The sequence below is a fragment of the Heloderma suspectum genome, chromosome 5 (assembly GCF_057233095.1).
Source record: "Heloderma suspectum isolate Gila_16-S chromosome 5, 16-S_ref, whole genome shotgun sequence".
In the NCBI taxonomy this organism is placed as follows: Eukaryota; Metazoa; Chordata; class Lepidosauria; order Squamata; family Helodermatidae; genus Heloderma; species Heloderma suspectum.
In genome coordinates this window covers 153262883-153284182 of record NC_139462.1, presented here as the reverse complement: position 1 = coordinate 153284182, position 21300 = coordinate 153262883, and the positions used below count along the sequence as shown (strand labels likewise).

General features: G+C 42.3%; 1 protein-coding gene across 10 annotated transcripts in view; it reads right to left on the bottom strand.

Moving 5' to 3' along the window:
- Positions 1 to 458: 458 nt before the first annotated feature.
- The window catches only part of VPS41 (VPS41 subunit of HOPS complex), a 147022-nt gene continuing 126180 nt past the window's right edge, over positions 459 to 21300 (bottom strand). For all 10 annotated transcript variants that reach the window (XM_084857840.1, XM_084857841.1, XM_084857843.1 and 7 more), the window contains 5 exons: positions 20243 to 20379; positions 8824 to 8923; positions 7406 to 7450; positions 5325 to 5404; positions 459 to 850 (listed from right to left, as the gene is read on the bottom strand). In XM_084857840.1, the coding sequence (XP_084713966.1) occupies positions 770 to 850; positions 5325 to 5404; positions 7406 to 7450; positions 8824 to 8923; positions 20243 to 20379 (443 nt within the window). In that variant the 3' untranslated portion in view covers positions 459 to 769. The remainder of the gene's footprint in view (positions 851 to 5324; positions 5405 to 7405; positions 7451 to 8823; positions 8924 to 20242; positions 20380 to 21300) is intronic.

Genomic DNA, 21300 nt, shown 5'->3' with positions numbered 1-21300 from the left:
ACTGACAGGCAGTGGCACTCAGGCAGGGGTTTTTCCAGCCCTACCTGGAGACACCAGGGATTGAACCTGGGACCTTTGGAAGCAAAGCATGTGCTCTACCACTGAGCCACAGCCCCTCCCATTTAATGTTATTAAATAGGAAGCTGAAGTATATGTATCCCTGATCTGAATCAACAGGGTTCTTTTTATGTTCTTATCGCTGTCTGAGACACTTCCAGTTTTGGAGACTGTAACTATTTTGAGGTGTGTCCTGCCCGCCCCCCCCCCAAAGGACAGGGCATCAATAAAGTCAGAATCTGATCATAGACATTAGTGAGGCACCTACTGCTTGCGTGTACTCCTAAATATGGAATCCAAGTAGTTGATGTTACTATACAAAGCCCCAAGTGTAATCTCAAATGTATCTTCAAACTGGATAGCATACTTTAGCTTTGTAAAGAGACCATATATCAATTAAATGAATTCTCCATTTAGGTTTACTTTCCATTAATACAGATTCAGCCAAGCATACAGGTAACCATATCTGAACTGGACAACAATGGTGTGCTAGCGAACAATAGATTACTTTCTTCTGTCTTTTTAGCACTTTAAATCCATAGAGGAAATAGCAGTGAGCTGGATGATTTAAAGATTCCTCCTTACCACATCCTCAACCAAAGTTAAATATATACACAGTGCTTAACAAGCATTAACAATGAAGCATTGCTGCTCTGTGCCAAATGAAAGTAGTCACGCAGTGGGATATAAGCTGTCAACATGCCAAAGAATATTATTTTTTCATCTCCAAGATAGCACTGCCTGGTCCTCGGTGTTTAGCACTGCAGATGTTGCAGAAATGTATTGAAGACTCCTGTAAATCAAAAAGAAACAGTATTTGTGTTCAAAATCCATGTTGCTGTAATACCTTTGTTAAGTCAACCAAAAGATCACAAAAAGCTTTTGAGATCCCCAGATCTCTTCTTCAGGTAAGATGTTATAAAAGGCAGGTTGTGAGGGGAGAATGGGGAGGGGGTAAAAAGGTGGTTAGATGGTGGTCACATCATGTGCAAGTTCAGACTAAACCCAAGGATTTGTTTTGTAAGTCTATTGCATATTTGGCAGCAAATGCAGGCAAGACCAAAGGGATCGTGGCTACCCAACTGTGTCATTCTGCTAGTGCAAATGATGTTGAATTTTGTGCAAGAGGAGGATCCTACTAATGTTACATTTGTGCAAGCATGGCTGCACGAGTGGTTGCAGATTGCACTTGTGCACCTGGCTGCGCATCCATAATGTGCAACCGACTGCACAACAGAAGGATTCGGTGGAGCTCCGCTAGCGCTCCTTGCGTTTGTGGCATACTGCCCAAAGAATATAATTTTTTAAGAGAATTACTCTTGCACACCTCAAGCTCAATATATTAAAAACAGAATTTTACTAACAACTGTTATAGTAATGCTGTTTAATAGAGGTTAAAGTATAAGAGATGGATTTTAGACCAGAGGAGTGCCAGAACATCCATTCTTGTGCCAATATACATAAACACAAAGACAGTACGTAAAATCCGTTTGGTGTGCCCAAGAGCTTATGTGCGACTAGTCGGATTTTGGACTTTTCTTTCACCTTTTTTTCCTGTATTACATTTACACTCAGATTTATATTTCTCCTTGTTGCTGAAGGTGGCTAACAACAGAGATGAAAACCAAACCACAATATTATATTAATCTTCTGGGAGAGGCCATGGCTAAGTGGTAGAGCACCTGCTTTGAATGCAGGAGGTTCCAGCTTCGATCCCCGGCATCTCCAGGCAGGGGTGGAAAAATTCCTGGCTGAAACCCTGGTGAACCGCTGCCTGTCAGTGTCGACAACACTGGGCTAGATGGACCAATGGTCTGGCTCAGTATAAGGCAGCTACCAGTGTTCCTGTGTTCTTTGAATACTCCTTTCAATTTCAAAAGCAGTTCGCCATGGGATGGTGGCTACTGTTTGAGAAACACAAGTCCATTGGTCCCTTAGGAAGGTGGAACTAGTCACATGGTTCTTTGGATATGAACCAGTATGTATGAAAGTCCAATGGAACACATAAAAGGAAGCTTATAGCTGTTAACTTGCTGCAGTAATCTTAAAACATATACTAATGATACTGCTGCTGCTTTGTAAATTTCACTCATTACAAAGTGAAACTCTCACTATAGTGTGTGGTGCTGATTTTTTGACACATGAATCCAGCAGAAGGGAAGAAGTTGTATATGAGGTAGGAATTTATACTACTGAAGGTGTTTGCAAAGTAAATTTCACCTTGGTCCACAAGGTGATTACCACTTGCCATTAACTGCAGCGGGAGAGGCAGAAAAGGTTGCTATTGTGATTCAAGGAAGACGTTAAGAAGTCCCTTTTGACTGATTTCTGGACGATCCGCTAATCTGTCCTGTTTCATGGTTAGCAGCACAATCCTACGTACAGTCAGGGCCAGAAATATTGGAACAAGGATAACTGTTTTGGCAGTTGGCCTCTGTACACCACCACATTGAAGTTGAAAGGAAACACACCCAGATGGGAGCGAAGTCAGGACTTTCAGCTGTAATTCAAGGGGTGTGACAAAAGTGGGGCACTAACCATTCAGGAAGGACAGCCAGTGGCATAAACACACACACCCATCGTTGGTGGCTCATAAGTAATGGAACAAACCAACATCATTTCAAACTGAAGGATCACCTTTAATACCCAGATGAAAATCCTTTGCAGTCAATGACTGCCTGAAGTCTGGAACCCATGGACATGAACAAATGCTGGGTTTCCTCCCTCGAGATGCTTTGCCAGGCCTTTACTGCAACTGCCTTCAGCTGCTGCTTCTTTGTGGGTCTTTCTGCCTTCAGTCTTGTCTTCAGTAAGTGAAAAGCATGCTCTATTGGGTTGAGATCAGGTGATTGACTTGGCCATTGAAGAACATCCCACTTCTTTGCCTGGAGAAACTCTTGGGTAGCTTTTGCTGTATGTTTTGGGTCATTATCCACCTGCAATATGAAGCAGCGTCCTATCAGTTTGGCAGCATTCGGCTGAATCTGAGCAGAAAGTACAGCCCTATACACTTCAGAATTCATCCTGCTATTTTTATCAGCAGTCATCAATAAACACCAGTGACCCGGTTCCATTGGCAGCCATACATGCCCATGCCATAACACTGCCTCCACCATGTTTGACAGATGAAGTGGTATGCTTTGGATCATGAGCTGTTCCTTTCCTTCTCCATACTTTTCTCTTCCCATCATTCCGGTACAAGTTAATCTTGGTTTCATCAGTCCAAAAAATCTTATTGCAGAACTGGGCAGGCTTTTTTAGGTGTTTGCTGGCAAAGGCTGATCTGGCCTGTCCGTTCTTGAGTGTTACCAGTGGTTTGCACCTTGTTGTGAAGCCTCTGTGTTTACAATCATAAAGCCGTCTCTTGACTGTAGATGTTGACAATGACATGCCTACCTCCTCAAGAGCGTTCTTGACCTGGTTAGATGTTGTGAAAGTGTTCCTCTTCACCATGAGCAGCATTCTGCGGTCATCCACTTTAGTTGTCTTCTGTGGTCTTCCAGGCCTTTTGCTGTTGATGAGCTTGCCAGTTAATTCCTTCTTTTTCAGGATGTTCCAAACTGTTGTATTGGCCACTCCCACTGTTTTTGCTATCTCTCTGATGGGTTTCCTCAGCCTAATGATGGCCTCCTTCACTCGCATGGACACCTCTTTGGACCTCATGTTGGGAGTTCCAGTGAACAGCTACCAAATGCAAAGGTAACACTCAGAACCACCTCCAGGCCTTTTCTCTGCTTGATTGGTCATGGGGTACCCAGGAAACAGGCCACACCTGGCCATGCAGCTGCTTGTCAGCCATTCGTGCCATTACTTATGAGCCACCAATGATGGGTGTGTGTGTATGCCACTGGCTGTACTTCCTGAATGGTTAGTGCCCCACTTTTGTCAAACCCCTTGAATTACAGCTGAAAGTCCTGACTTCACTCCCATCTGGGTGTGTTTCCTTTCAACTTCAATGTGGTGGTACACAGAGGCCAACTGCCAAAACCATTACCCTTGTTCCAATATTTCTGGCCCTGACTGTATGTCTACTCAAAAGTAAGATCCACTGAGTTCAATGAGACTTAGTTCCAGGCAAGTGTATATAGGATTGCAGCCCAAGGGAGCAATGCTACGGCCACTAGACACTGTCTTGATGGCCATAGGATTTTTTGGTTTATGGGAACCAAGGTCGGAGTCTTGGCTCTGAGCTCGGTTCCCAAAAACCACACTCCTCCCCTGCCACCTTGTAGCTGGTGCGGTTCTTCCCCATCTCCACACTCAGAAACGGTGCGCGGAGAGGGCAAAAAGGAGGCAGTCCCAGGGGAGGGGAGGAGACCGCAGAAGCAGCTTTACGAGGCTTCTCATGTGCCACGCTGCCTTCCGGCCCCCCCTTCCAAAGTCCCCGGCTAGACATGCAAAATCGCACATCCAGCCAAAAATACCAGGCAGCCAGAGCATGGAGAGGAGGATCCCCTCCATGCTCCAGCTGCCCTGCATTGGATAGTTGCCAGCCTCCAAGTTCGGAGGCTGGTGACTATCTTCATAGGATTGCGCTCTTAATCTCTTGTGTTCAGCTATAAACCAAGTATTTTGATCTTACTATAGCAAAAAAACGGAAAAAAATATTCCACAGATTAAAGTGGGTGCTTTCAAATGGAGGGTTCCTAGCACTACCAATCAGAAAGCAATGTGTCTTTTCTTCATTAACAGATTTTCTGCAGCAAGAAAAAAAAAAGATGGAAGAAGTAGTGGAAAAACATGGGAGGGCTATGAGTGGAAGACGTTGTCTCCCCCCCCCCCCTAAAATTCTGTGAATGAGGCAGGGTGACGGCACTGTGAAAGCCTCATCTGGAAGCCCCCAGTGTCTAAGCTTTATTGGGGGCTTTCACTGAGGTTATACCAAAACATACAGCTTACCTGAGCAAATTTATTTTTAATAATTGATATGTAATGCTTACATTTTCCAAAATCACATTTGTTTGTCCTTTGATATCCAAGTTACATTTAATATTTGGGTGAATGGGAACCACAGTTGCTTGCTAATGAAAGTAGTATTTAAAACCTGTGGCACTGGAAGGTGGGTGGGTGGGAGAGGTTATTTTGTGCGGCCTCAATACTGTGGTTTTAAACATCTATTAAGATCCAGGTAAGAACAGTTACTATACTCATTTTATAATCCTCTATAAACATGCCCTTCTCAGTGGATGGCAAAAATAACTTATTTGTCCTTTTGTCTTTGACTACAGCATTTTCTAGAATCTACAGAGATTAAGGTGGTTACTTACTGTGCTGGGTTCAGGAAAGCACTCTTTGTGGAACATATGCCTGCAGTGAAACACTGTTATACTGAAAGATTTAGATGCATCTGGCAAGGGAAGAGAGAAAAATAGATGAAGTATTAGCAAAATACATGAGCTGAAGGTTACAAAGAGCACCAAAAGTGAGATGCTGCTATATCAATATATGGCACCTTATTAAACAGCAGGTATCCAAGGACATTCTCACATTTACATACAGGCTCCATTCATAAGAAAGACAAGTGGATTTTCATAATTCCTGTCTCTTTATGGTGATGTCGTATGATCCTACATTGCCCATGTTAAAACGCAAATGTTTCTGTGCTCCTAGAAATACCACACACATCACTATCTACTGCTGGACTGGCTGTGGCCCGTGAAGGAACTTCACTTAGTGAGCTTCATGTCCAAGCGGGGATTTGAATCAGGGTCTCCTCAGCCCAAGTCCAGCACTGGCTTCTCACGTGCATCCTCCAGATGACTCAAAACAGCTGCATTTCTAGAGCCCCTCATTTGAATCTTAGCCATATTCACGGCATTTCACTACATGAACTGAAGGTTGTGCTGCAAAATGATTTTTTTTTTTTTTTAAGATGTTCTTATCGTCTCTTGTGAAAGTGTCTTCCAAGTCTTTGATCTCATCCCATAACTGGTCCCTGCTTGGAGTGAGCTAGGATGATTCCTCTTCTCCCCAAAGCAGCCTACTTTGTCCCTTCCAGGGAAGTCGGGTAGGGAGGGAGATGAAGACAAGGCTCATATATGACCGCTGGATATGGCATATTGTGGCTTGTGCCACAGTAAATAAAAGAGCTTGTACATGGCCATAGGACTGATTGCCGGTCTTCTAGAAGGGAAAGAACATGACTAGAAATAAGAATTCCTGAAGGTTGGGGAAGAGAGCTTCCCAAACATTTCTTCTTTGCTGCTGCCAATATCACCTTGGAGGAGAGACAGGAGGGAGCCAGCTGTGAACCACTTGACCTAGTGAGAAGACCCTGGCCCCAGCATTTCCTAACTGTATTTCAACTAGGCTGCTGCAGCCCCCTGGAATGCAACACCACCAGCACTAGCCAGTAGGGATGTAGGGATTTTGTAAAATCTGTCTGCATTTTGTGGATTGTCAGGTGGCTTTTGTTCCATCATTCTCCTCTCAATGACAAAATCAGCTTTTCCCCAGTTTCCCGAATTTATGCAAATTCGCACTTGCAAAACTGTGCAAATCCCCCCCCAATGTGCAAATCCTCCTCCTTCCCAAATGTGCATTTTCATACTTTAGCTTATGGAGGAAATGCACATTTTCAGCTGGTGTATTTTTTTTTTTTTTTACGTATTTTTAAGGATTAAATTTGCATAAAAATCCGGTAAGTGAAAAAAACGGTCTACAGAATCTGTGTGACTTGGGAAAAGCTGATCCACTGCAGAATCTGCAGGTTGTATTCATAGAAACCTGAACTCATTTGAATTTTTTTTTACATTTTTCATAATTAATTGTTTTCAAAATGCAATATTGTGTTTTGATTTTTTTTTAAAAAACGTTTATTGTGAGTTGCTTTGGGGTATGGTCTACTGTGGGAAAAGACATTTAAACTAAGCTCAAATAAAGGAAATTTGGACTGAAACTGAGATCAATTCCTTTCCAACTTGAATTAGACTAGCCCAGTCCTTTCCAGCCAAGAAACCAGGTACGACTGGAGACTGAGACTGTCACACCTAATTGGAGAATTCCTTTTCCACTGGCATGCACTGACCCAGCCCTCCCCAACCTGGGTCCCTCAGATGTTTCGGGCTATGAATCCCAGGATTCCTGATCACTGGCCACACTGGCTAGGGCTGATGAGAGTTGAAGTCCAAAAGCAGATTGGGGAAGGCTGCGCTAACCTATTCCCATCATTGTTTCAGGTAACGCAAAGGGGATGCGAAGGGAGCAGTGGTTGGGTTTGCTGGCAAGGGACTGGGAGATGGATATCGTCCATCACAACCACCTCCCATTCAGAGCCCCAAAACCAGATCCTGGCCAGAAATCAGTTATCTGAAGTGTGGATATGTGTTTTGGCCATAAAATGTCTTACCTGTAGGCAATATAGGGGCAAGGCATGTTTCACAGATATTCTCCTCTGTAAGAAAAAGGAACAGTACAAGTTAATTGTTGAAGTCAGCCTTCCCCAACCTGGCACCCTCTGGATGTGTTGGACTACAACTCCCATCACAGCATGCTGGTTGGAGATGATGGGCATTTTAGTCCAACACGTCTGGAAGGCACTGAATTGGGGGAAATTGGTTTAGATAAAGTTTTGTTATCTGTCTCAGGCAGGAGCACACAGAGTTTAGATAGTCTTTCGTACAAGAGACAGAACTCTTGACATCAAAGCACATTAACAGCTGATCCATGCAGACATAAGTACTTATTCCAAGGATGGGAAACATATGGCCCTCCAGATGTTGTTGGAATACAGTTCCCATCATCCCTCACTACTGGCTATGCTGGCTTGGGTTGGTGGGAGTTGCAGTCCAACAACATTTGGAAGGCCACATGTTCCCCAACCCTGACTTAATTCAGTACCTGTAAAATGATCCACATAAATTATTCTGCAGGCTAAATAATCCAATTGAGAAAACATGTGTGCAGCTATTTAGGGCATTTTACTAATAATAAGGCTCATCCCCCCCACCCCGCCTGCTCAAAAAATGTTCAGTGTTCAATGTCCAAGAAAAATAATGGGCTTTATCTCATGTTAGTCCCACTTAGAGTAGACCCATTGAACTTAATGGGACTTATGTTAGACTAACATTGGATACAACCCTTAATGATCCTGTACTGAAATCTGTAGTTTTAAGCATGTCAGTGAAATAAAATAAACAGTTGTAAGCAGGTTTATGGAAATCATTTTTAGTACTTTCGAAAGATGCTGTGAAGGTTTGAGGCCTACAGGGGCAAAGGGAAAAAAGGTCAGGTTTAGAGGCCTGGAGTTTGTTGTTGGGAGGGGGTAACCCCGAGAGGAGTAGTTTCATTTCCCCAGTTAAATTTCATTTCCTCAGGTTTGAAACAGCATTTTTGGTTTTGAAGGAGGAGGGTATAAAAAGAAGGAGTCAGAAAGACCAGACTGGTAGTAAGAGCAGAGTCAGGAAGTGCAGAGCACGAAGAGGGAGCAGGAAGAAGCAGCCTGGAGAAGTCTAAATGCAGCTGGAGTAGAAGAACTTGCATTTTTGCACCTTCTATTTTCTCTTCATGCCTTTTGTATCACTCAGCTCTATTGTGTAAATACCTTTAGATGTAATTTGCTTGCTTTAATCTACCAGTAAACTGTTGGGGTTAAACCCTGTGTCTAGAGTGTCAATCACCACACGCCTACAGCCTAAACCTCACGTTATTGGAAAGGGGAAGTTTAAAAGAAAGAAGACGAGATTCTTAAGGAGGCAAGATATCTTTAAGAAGTTGCTCAGGGGGTCCAGGTTATAAGGGGAACCCTGGCAGATGCACTGATCATACCATCCACAAGGACCCCTCTCATTTGCGTCCGGTGCATCTTTTTCAACAAGGAGAGTGAGTCAGCAACAAGAATCTTCTTGCACCCCTCCCGAAGCAAAATCTAAGACACAGAAGAACATAACTGTGACAATATTCAGCTGGTTTTCACTCCCAGCTTATGCTGAAGCTGAAATCACATATTTTAAATCATTTTTTTCTCCAAGGTCCATTCCCTTATCAGTAAAGCTGTTTTGCAATTATTCATTGGAGCTTCAAAAAGTATTAATTAAAATGACACATTAGTAATTGGAAGTGCCCTTAAGATAGACATGAGGCCTCTGCCAAGACCTCTGAACTCTTACTTCATGATACGTTTTCACGTGCTATTCTTGATCACAATATTTCAAAGCAATCCCTTCTGCACTCATGTCATTAATAAAAATAACTTTCTTGATGCTCAGAAGCCATATTAACAGAAAATATAATCACAGCAAAAAGGAGGATTTATCAATGAACTGAATACTTTTTTTAGCGGGTTAATTATTTTCTAATTTATTTTTATTTATTTATTTATTAAATTTATTAATCGCCCATCTGACTGGTCACCCAGCCACTCTGGGCGATGTACAACCCACCATAAACAATTTAAAACAATAAAATTTTACCATAAATTTTTTTTAAAAAAAATACCCTAACCCACCCTAAATGTAAATTACCCTAAATGTAATTGATTAATCAATTACATTTACATAAATCTGCACATACTGATACAGATTTGTGGATTTAAAAAATAATATTCTTAATCCTAATTTTGTTCACTGCCCAGAGAACTTCGGTTATTGGGTGGTTTAAAGGTACTGTAAATAAATACAAAATTGTTCTTATTTTGTAGGCCACCTTGTGAAGGCTTGTTCCTAAAAGGCTGGAAAAATAATAATTAATAATTAATATTCCTAAAAACTCAAATGAGATGCTGTTTTGAGATACAGAAGCAAGCATGAGATAACTTACAATTTAATAACAACAACACTCATTGTTAGAATGAACGGTAATCTTTAATATGCTTTTTAAAATTCCCTAAGTATCAAAGTAGTTTTAAAAACTAGTGTGGCCTTCTCTCAGCCTCACTGATTAATCAGATAAAGCTTTTAACAATGCAAGCCTATACATGTCTACTGCGTAAATCCCACTGAGTTCAATTACCAACAATTCAAGTCTGACAGGTAGCCACCCCAACAAAGAGATCTATGGGTGCACATCTGTTCACATGGATCTCTCATATTCTGGCCTACTCGTTTGCATGCCACCCCAATTAACTCTAATTGAGGGAGCATATCTTCATGAATATAGAAATGTTAAAGGTGGATCTATTTTCTTCATCAGAATAAACTTGAAGGCCATTGTGGGTTGCAAATTCACCGCTTCTACATCTAGAGCAGATCAATAGATATCAGTGTGTGAATTCATTTTAGATACTGAAACTGTGTACCTGAAGTATTTATGGCATAACAAAGTATATATTTATACACCCACTGATCCATATATACATACACAGCACACACATACAGAAAGTAAAACAATATTAATTCAAAAGCTTCAGGATTTCATTTTTGAGAATTCCTGGCTGTTTTAGTTCTTTTCCAATAAGAGAATCTTTATAAAATGTCTCAGCACAATGAGATTAACTATAATATAAAAGACACAGATCAAGGGTACAATTGAAGAGAAAACACTTCTATAAAATCTCTGTTGAAATGAGAAATGAACAGAAATAAAAACTGGCAAACTGTAAGGCTTTTAAAGAAGTAGTCTGTTATACTAACAGCTGATGTTTTCTAATCACTCTGGGTATCTGAAATAATCAATTCCTTTTTAATCAATTTGAAAATGGTGCCAGATTTTAAATAGATGGGAGTGGCTGGAAGGTTTTGACTTGGACAGCAGGCCAAAATCAATGGCTGTGTTTGGACGTAATACTAAACCTAGCCTCCGCTGACCTTGCATGCTCCCCCGTCCCCTCTCCTTCTCCAGTTGACTGCAAGGAGGTTGCAAATTTTCACATCCATTTTAGGTTAACCACAGTTTAGCATATCATTCAAACCCTAAACCCTGGTTTATCTTATCTATGGTTAGTGAAAACAAACCAGCTACATAATGTATGCTTTGTGATTGGTTTGTTCCCACTAACCATAGATTAACCGCAGTTTGTCTGGGTTCGGCTGTCACCGCAAGCTGCAGTTAATTAAAAACAAAGAAAGCCTCCAAAAATCTTCCTTGTGGCTGCACCAGAAGAGCAGGCGTGCGTGTGTGTGTGTGTGTATGATTTTGAGAGGGAGAGAGAGTATCACTCAGTTTAAAACAGTTCTCCCCCCTACGTCCACCTTGTTATAAAGATTTGTCATCCATGCTTCCTGATTACTTTTTTTTTTAATGACTGTTGAATTTTTCAGAAATTGAACTTAAAACATTAGTGGATGTTAGCAAAATTCCTCCTGAAATCTGTTTTAAAAAAGACATTTTTTGTTGCTAAAATTATTTGGATTCTGTACGTATTAGCAAGAAGGCATATATAAAAATGAGGCTGCAATCCTATATAATGGGAGTAGGCTATGCTAAATGGAGTGGGACTTACTTCTGAGTAAATATGCTTAGGATTGCACTGTAAATGAAAGAAAACACCACTGTATAGCAACCCAAATGCTACAAATAATATATTTATTTTAAAAATTATTATTACATTTCTATCCTGCCTTTATTTCTCCATAAGGAACCCAAGACGGCATACGTAATCCTCCTCCTCTCCATTTTATCCTCACAACAACAACCTTGTGAGGTAGGTTGGGCTGAGAGTCTGTGAATGGCCCAAAGTCACCCAGTGAGCTTCCATGGCTGAGTGAGGCTTAGAACCCGGATCTCCTGACTTCCAGTCCAGCACTCTAGCCACTACATCACACTGGCTCTCAATATATAGCTACTAAATGAAAATAGGTTAACAGCAAAGAACAGACAAGCTTGTTACATAATCAGCCTTTGCCAGGGCATAGTATTCTGATTGCTGTAAAATACAGGACAGCACAATTGCAACAGCGGCAAGGAAAAAGACAAGGTCTGCACTAGAGTCCAAATTTTCTTCACAGAGATTAATTGGATAACTGAATATGTATGTATACACACAAAAACAGTGGGGAAATTATGGGGTACATTTGAATGAATAAAACTGCCTGAGCTAATAGGGCAACAGTTTGCTAAGCCTCCTCGAAAGTGACATTTAGGGTGGAACCAGACACGATAACAAATACAGGGCTGCTGCCAAAACTAAAAAGCTCATGTTGAGCCCCCTCCTCATCTCCTCCCGTAACATGTAGTTATGGAAACAGGCTCCATGTTAATCATTTCGTCTACTTCCACCCCTCCAGGACACAAAACACTGCAGTGTAAAGCATAGCAGGGTTCTACGCTGATCCAACTAGAGTAGGTTTGTTTCACCTTAACAAATACACCACGAAAGCTGACTTTGGTTTTAGAGAAGGTGGTGAAAGGGAGCGATGAAAAATTAGGCAAAGCCAAGCTTATACAGAGCTTTCATTGTTTCAAAAACTTCTGGAATCAAGATGTTTCAGTTTGTTTAGGTTATTATTGACTGCAAAATACAGACACCACTGGGCAGGGTTACCAGCCACAGAAAGTGTCAAACCTGTGTTTATTAAGTTTGTGTTTCACGCTTTTGTGCTTTGTGGTTCATACATATGTTTTTACTTTTTGTACTGTAATGGCTGCTTTCTCCTTTATGTGCAACTGCGTTCTTTTGGAGTGGCTGGGAGCACCCTTTCTGATATTCTGTGCAATACAATCTATTAAGAACAAAGGCACTTTTTGCTCTTAACTCCAATAGGACACGGAACGTGCCCATTATCAGTGCACAAAGTCTGAAGGATGAGCATAGCAGAGAAGTTTTACTGGTTGCTATTCCCTGGAAGCCAACTATCAAATGCTTTGCTTCATCAGTGTCCCCAAAATACCAGGTATCTGGATGAGCAAAGCAATCAGGTTCTCACAAGGGAACAGTCAAAACCCCACTCCCCACAAAAACAAAGCCACTGAATTAACACTGCCATCAGGCATAGGTGCAAAGCAGGTTATAACATGCCCCCTAGTGACTGCTTGGCCAACTTCTACAAACCTATTTTAAAAGGTTTGTAGTTGTTTACAATTTGGTATACCGTTGCGGCTGTGTTGGCTGGCCCCCAAGAATAAGAAATGTAAAATATCCAAGCTGGTATCTTTTTGTTGATCTAAGAGTGGTTCCAAAGCACTAAATGTTCAGGGTTGAAAACACACAAAGCAATTTCTGGTCTCCTTGCTAACTATGAGTAATCTGTTTCTCAACCTGATCTATGGGGCTTAATCTAAAGAGATTCATCCTTTACATTGGCATACCTATTTAATTTTAATAGATTTCTTAAGCTGTATCTTAAGAAAGTGAACAATTGTCCATATAGCTCTAATTCCAAATATTGGATGTACTGTTTCTGTGCTCCTGATTTCCACAATCCAGACACATGGGGCACATCAACCTGTACTAGTCCCATTCTCACCTACATGACTGAAAGTGTTGGGACCAGTGTAGGACTGTGATGGAACATACCCCAAATCCAGACCTAGGTTTGTGTGTTCTCCAGTCTAGGGTCCTTCATGCTAGTTGCTGGAACTGGAGGGATTTAATCAAGCCAGAGCAAGGACTTAAGCTGCTGCAGCCTGAAGTGCAGCAGGCAGAAGGTAATGCTGTGTTGACCAGGACAAGGCTATGTTCCTAGCATTTATGCCAGACCTGGTTGTATCAGAGGCGTCATACTGCCTGTGAACTGCAGGGGCCAACACTGCACACCGCTATTCCTTGCAGTGCCTCATCATGACTTCAGAACCTGAGTGTGCAGAGTTGCAGAGAGCTCAGTAGGCTAGGTCTTGGCCCCTCAGCCCCAGAGGTTCTGGTTCAAATTCCAGAAAACCTGTCACAGAGGACCTTGTGGAGGACCAGTGTGGGTCACTCAGATGATACAGCTCACCATGGCAGCACTTCTATCTGCTCAACTGTGCACTACAAGCACCTAACCAGGCATGAAGGCATCACCTCGGTGACCCTTAAAGGATGACATGTTGGGCAAGGACAAATGGCTCAGCAAATTACACTTTCTTTTTCCACCGCTGACCAATGTCAAGTGGTGTCCAGGACTGATGCCAGGTTTCCAGGGCCCTGGGCAAAGTGCTCTTGGTGGGTACCCTGGCAGCGCCAGGGCCTCCCCACTGGCAGCGGTGGCTTACCGGGAGCCTGGAGATGGCACTGATACAAGCACCAGGTTCACGTGGCTCATCGGCACCACAGCTATTTTCCCACAATCCAATGCCTGCAATGCATATGCCACGGGAATGGAATTGGAGGAAAAACTTAAGGAGTCACCACCCCAGCATGTCCAGTCATGCTGGTTTAATGCTCCTTTCAGTTTCAGGCATTGCACTGTGGGGAAATTAAAATGGCTGCCACACAGGAGAGCCCAGCTGCTTCGGCCCAGCGCTCCTGTCAGCACTGGGTCCCTCCAAATTAAAGGGAGGCTCAGACGCCCAGTATCAGCAACGGGGGGCTCTCCCTAGGGCCCCAGAATTTGCCTGAGCATTTGCCTTTGTGCTTTGTTTCTTTACTATCGTATTACTCAAATTTATATACCGCTTTCAGAGGCATCAGAGCGGCGAACATAAAATCTTTATGCCAGGTCTAGCTGTATGTATCTGAGGAGCTGTTCAATAGAAAATTAAAGAATGATTGTGAAGCAATTTATCATTCAGCACTACTCTTTAACTCCAATGGTTACAGTCATTCACTAGGATTCCCAGGGTGCTTCCGAATGATGCTTTTATTGTGCATTTACCCTGCCCCGTTCATGGAATTTTATGAGGGGTCCAGACGTCGTCATCTTCGATTTGCAACCCACCCATGTTTTCCCACTGCTTCCTCTGGCCTTTTTCTTACTACACAAAATCTCTTAAGGAGGCGAAATACAGAATAGACGCATAATGTCTTTTGTCTGGTAGCACTAGGAACCGTCCATCTGGAAGCTTCCTCAGGCTCACTGAAGTTTAGCGAACCCGTTAGCCTTCACAAATGTGACTATGCAGCCTGCCACTGTGTCTGCTGCTGAAGAGTATCTTCTTTTACATGTATGAAACCTGCCATTAATTTTGACTAAGTGTTCCTTGGCTGGTTCTTTTGTTTTGTTTTTTTAGTAGCCTTCTCATCATGTCTATATCTGAGAATTCATGAAATGGAAGCTGGGGCCGGTGAAGTGGAGGGCAATGCGGCTAGCAGTCAGTGGAGCCGAGATGTCACAGTAGGTGGAGTCAAGGCAGCAACCCACTGCACAGAAAAGGGAAACTGAGGCAAATTACTTTGAGATCATGCCTGCAAAAGCGCAGGGAGGGGGGATGACCCACACAGCAACATGCAAACAGTTTTTTGAATCCACAGCAGCTAGCAAGAATTGCACACAAAAGAGAAATGAAGCCATGTTTCGGCTGTAGCAGAAACCCCCCACTGCCAGCATCAACCCCTTACTGCATAGGAAAAGCACTCTCTCTCTCTCTCTCTCTCACACACACACACACACACACACACTCACACGGACATATAGCAGCGCTGGAACAACAGCCTTTCCCCCGGAGCCCAGCTGATCAGCTGAGCTGTGGGGAAAACTGGGTGGGCCCATTTAAGGGTGCAGCAGGCCATAGAGAGAGTAGTGGAAGGCTGCTTGCAGTCCGCAGGCCATAGGTTGTGCACCCCTGCCAGAATGGAAGAGGACTGACTGCTGGTAGACCTAGGAGCAAGTATGGCAGTGGAAAAGCTGTGAAGTGCATGCTCAGACACACACAGGCAGCATACGTAAGTAACTGCTTGGGGTGGGTGTCTCTCAACAACTGCAAGAACTTTAAGCTTTTAATTGTCTTTGTATACATCTGTGTATATGGGAACTTTCTCCAAGTACAGATAATGGGCTTTTTTTCCCAGGCTCTGGGACCCACTGGCAAGGGAGGCCAGGCTGGCTTCCTCTCTGCTGTCCTCCTGCCAGTAGGCAGAGACATTTCTTATTCAGCAGGCCTTTGGCATGTAAGCAGGTCTGATGCTGAAAGGTTTTTTAAATTGGCTGATGCTGCTTATTTCTTGGATTGTTGGGTTCTTTGGGGTGTTTTCAAGTGGGTTCTTTTGGGTGTTTTCAATTTACTTGTTTTTATGCCATGTTTTAAGTAAGATTTTGTTTTAATTTGATTTTTATCCTTAGCTGCTTTGAGTGCCATTCTTTGGCAGAAATGCAGGATATTAAATAAACAAACAAACAAACAAACAAATAAAATGAATGAATCTTTTAGCCTGGGTTAGTTCTACTGATAACTGGAATTCATAAGAACAGACATATAGCATAAGTGGCATTTTCTATAGGGTTGCCATGAGGATTAAAAAACAAACCCAATTAAATAGAACCTTAACTTAAATATTTGAGATTTTAACTAAAGCTCATTGATTTGAACTGTGTTATCGTTAGCTAATAAATAAAGAGAAGTTTGGGAAGCAGGAAATGGTGTGAACTAATTCAAGGTAAGTGTAAGGATGTCTCTAAGGCAGGGGGGAGAACCTCAGGACTGGGGGCCAAATATGGCCCTCTGAAGGGGGGGATTTGGCCCTCCTGGTGAGGGCTCCCACCCCTTTTTCTTCTGGCTCCACTCACCACTGGAATGTGGCCTCTGAGAGCTTCTCCAAATGGAATTTGGCCCTTGGGCTAAAAGAGGTTCTGCACCCCTGCTCTAAGGCAAGTGCAACAATCCTCGTGCTAGCCCTGAAGGGATGGATTCTGAATTAGTCTTCCAAAAGGCCTCCTTTGCCTCTGCTGTCATTCTGTGTGTGTGTGTGTGTGTGTGTAAGCGGGTGGGGGAAATAGGCAACACAAGATAGTTAACACCTCTCCCTGTGCCCCCTCTCTTTTGGCAGCAAAACTGCCAGCCTGGAATTCAGCAACAGCAGGGGTAATAATAGGCAGGCAGGAGAGCCAGGACCAGAGCAGGAGACAAGAACTGGAGACTGTGTTGACAACACTGACTGATTTGGGGAGCAGAGCCAGGATCCAGAGATGCAAAGCAAAACTTAGCTAACTAGGGTATTGAAAATCCTATGACTGACCCTGGATAAATGGTCATTTTTTTATCTATATGTGAAAGCAAAATATTGATTTTGTCCATAGGCTCTGCAAAGCCGAGTTGCTGAAAATACAGGATAATTCAAATATATATATGTCAAGAGTTGAAATTAGGAAATTACTGTTTTATTGCCTAAATTTCAATGTAATCTTGCTCATTCTGGCAGGCTTGTCGGAGTCACGATTGTGATTTAATTATAATAAGAAAACACTGCCAGTGGAACAGCAATTTATTCTCTGTTAGCTAAACACTGCTCCCAGGCATGTGTCACTTTTGATGCATGACTGGCTCCAGTTTAAGAGAATGCACAATTTTATGGCTATATAAATTAAACTGCAGCTGTCAGTAGTCTACTTTATTTATGATTTAATATTCATCTCATTGAAGAGCGAGATATAAAATACAAGCACTTTTAGAATGCGGCTTTAACTTACTTCCTATTTAATTCCAGACAGACAACTATGTCTTGCCCTGCCATGAATATTGGAACACCTTCATCTCATAGTACTGCCATCATTATTAGATAGGCATAAATCACTCTCACCAATGATGACAACAGCATTACTAAATTTAGTGTTCTTCATACTACTCCCTCTAAACACAGGAGAAAACCCAAGGCACAGTGCTTAAAGCAAGACACATCTGGGTAACAATATCACCTGGGCCACATTGTTCAATTTGAAATTGCCTTAAAAATCGCCAGATTGATTTTTTTTTCCTGGGCAACTTTTGGATGAGATGGGTGGGAGGTTATCAATGCACAGGACAGATATTGATTGTAGCTGAAAGCTCTGCAAGGAAACTTAGGTCTCCACCCCTGGCAACAGAAGCAACAGCATACATTCTGTGCCGACAGAAATGCGCTAGCACTCGGGAACCATATCTAACTATTGTTATTTCCCCACAGACTGTTACAGGCATTCTTCTTGGCCTTGATGACAATATGCTGAGATAGAAAAAAATGTGCGTGTCAGCTTTTGGTGAAGAAATAAACCATGCGAGGTTGAGAATTTGAACTTGATCGCGTTTGAGTTCAAGCTGCAAGAGTCCAAGAACAGTTGTAGGATTAGGATAATTCCTCTTATTGGGGATTTTTAAACCAAGTTAGAGGGATTCATCAGGTTCCTTGCAAGCTTATCAGGGGAGACCCAAGTGTTTTCCATGCTTATTTTCAATTCACATGGGTCAAGGGGAAGGTCCAACAGGACTGACCAATGCCCTGCATGAACAGAGTTGGTTCTGTAGAACATGTCCCAGAATCCCTTGCAAACATTCCACAAACTGGTGCCCTGCAGATGTTTTGAACTTCCATCAGCCCCAGCCAGCACAGACAATGGCCAGGGAGTTGTAGTCCAAAACACCTGGAGGGCACCAGATTGGGGAAGATTGAGAGGATCTTTAGAGGATCTGTGGCAGAAACTCAACAGAGTACATTGATGTAGAAAGGACTTCCTTAAGACAGAAATTTTGCAAAAACATTTTTCTATAGATGTCATCAGTAGGACTGGCTTAGAATTCCTTTTGATTGTCCAATGCAGCCTCATATATTTGGGTGATACACACAAGATCAAGCCATTTAATTGCCACGTCCAAGTTTAATCTTCAGAGCATATTAGGAGCCACTTCAAAATAAACTGGCTCCACATGCTTGCATCTGTGTGAACTGGGGCCAAAATACATGGAATGGAATCAAGAACAGAATGAAAGGTAATTGGCAACTAGGAACATCCCATTAGATTGTTTGCGTCTGGAAATGAGAATATGAAATACAGAATTGTGCAGGAATCATTTGTTAAAACAATCTCAAATGCTGAAAGCCTCATATAAATAGTATGAATGACTTAAACATAAACTATATAAGCCCCAAAAGCACATTTCTAAGAGGTAGCAATAAGTAAAGGTTAAGGACAAGGACAGAATAATCAGAATAAGACACTGGAAGGAATGACCTTATCAGGCCCACTTTCAACATTATATTTTTACATTCACACATAAACTGTTTAATGTGCATATGTAAAAACATATGTAAAAACATCATATACACATATGAGAAATACATACTTGCAAATGCATGTATTATTCAGATACGTGCACTGAGAGCCAGAACTGGCCTTGAGTCCCCACTATGTATGAGGCCCCTTGGCACTACAGATTAGAAGGCGTTGTGCAGCTATTCTGTCTTTTCTTCCTTAATGGATTTTCTGCAATACGAAAAAAAGGAAGGAAGGAGAGGTGGGAAAATACGGAAGGGTTTGCAAGTGGAAGACTATATCATCTGGACACCCCCACCACCTAGGCAAGGTGATGGCGTGACAAAAGCCTCATCTGGAAGCACCTTTGGTCCCAAGGTTCAAAACCTGGCATCACCAAAGGATAAGATAGCAGCATGAGTTCCCGGAGAGCTGCTGCCTGGAGAGAGAGAAAGATTCCTCTTAAGGGGTGATGTAGCCCTCAAAGAATCTGAAAGAAGCTGGTCTGTAACAATACATTGGTGATCATACAATAGGTGGTAAAGATTTCTCCCACCCATGCGTTTTGAGAAATCTTTGGTAATTAAGGTGAACTGTATCAAATCTCTTTCAGGTGAACAGTGATGAAGAAGGACACACACACACACACACACACACGTGTTGTAAACTTCAGAAGCAGGAGGGACAATATCAATTTCCACCCATGCCCTTCCTAATCTGGTTGACTGACCAAAACACTGGGGGGGGGGACTCTAATGCTGATGCAATCAGCTACAAAATAACAGCAGCACAAAATTAGTTCCAGCCTTGCTGTGAAGTGTTTGAGAAGAGTTGATACACTCCAGTGATGTGCTGAACTTTGACTTTGCTTAAAATACCAGCTTTGCCTTGTGCTTGGTGCACTGAGTTCTACTACATCACTATCGCAGCCACAGTTGCTGATCTCTAAAATGAGAATATAAATGACTTGCTACAGGAAGGTATTGCGAGGTTGCACTATGAGAATGATTGTGTCATTCAGCCGCAATTTTTTAAAAATGGTAATAATAGTGCTGTCTCTTTACGTGGCAATATTAAATCACATTCAGCCTTACAACACCATGGCATAATTATTCTTTGAACTGTTGCTGACTTCCTTAAACGATTGAGCTCCTTCCATTCTTCAAGGCAACATGCATGATGGCAGAGTGAGGGGAGGAATGAACAAAGCCAGACAGAAAACCAGTACAATGTACCTGTAAATTGTAATCCTGGAGAATTTTTACCAACGAATCTCTCAAGTTTGGAATCTCCATGCCTTCCTTAATGCGATGGATCAGGAGGATGGGGTCAACATGGGTCCCAATATTATTTAACAAGCCAGTAATAAAAGCTGTAGAAACACAAAGAAGGTGCTTAATTCAAAACCAGAATGTAATGTCCAACTGCTTTTCTGAGAAAGGAACTATCTCCTAAGTGGTATATTACTCTTAAAAAGGGGGGGGGGGAGAGAGAGAGAGAGAGAGATAAATAAAATGGTATGGATACGCATCTAAAGTTGAAGAAATCTCCATGGCAAATGGTCTCGTCTTCTAATGTAAGTTCATTTGATTTAGCTCTGCACACTAAAGGAAGGTTGCATGCCATATGATAATAGGAATTTTCAATGTTGTCCTACAATCCTGAAATTTCTTATGGCCCAGTCTTATGCATATTTAGACAGAAGACAGTCCTACGACTCCCAGCATGCCCCAGCCATAGGACTTGTAGGACTCTCTTCTGTCTAAACTTGCATAGGATTGTGCCCTTTTAGACTTAACTCTTCAAAAAGCTTTGACAGGGCAAGTTGTAAAATATTTTACTAAACTACTTCTTGGATCTACAAGAATCTTTAACATGGTTTCATTTCATGCACAAATTCTATTTGATTGTAGCAACAATGCTTGTGATGATCTTATTGTGATCTCCCTCTTTCCATCAGTTCTTTCCCACCTGCATCCATAAGTTTCCTGCTTTCCAGTCACTGCCTGATCTGTACCACTTCCTTCAAACACCATTTTTTCAGCACTCCTTCCACTCAGGGGAGGGTTCGTAGCTCTGTGGTAGAGCACATGCTTTGCATGCAGAAGATCCCAGGTTCAATCCTTGGCATCTCCACACAGGGCTGGAAAAATTCCTTCATGAAACCCTGGAAAGCCACTGCCAGTCAATGTTAACAATACTCAGCTAGATGGACCCATGGCCTGACTCAGTGTAAGGCAGATGTCTATGTTCATATGTTCCAGATCCCCAGGCCTCAGACTTAGTAGCCTGC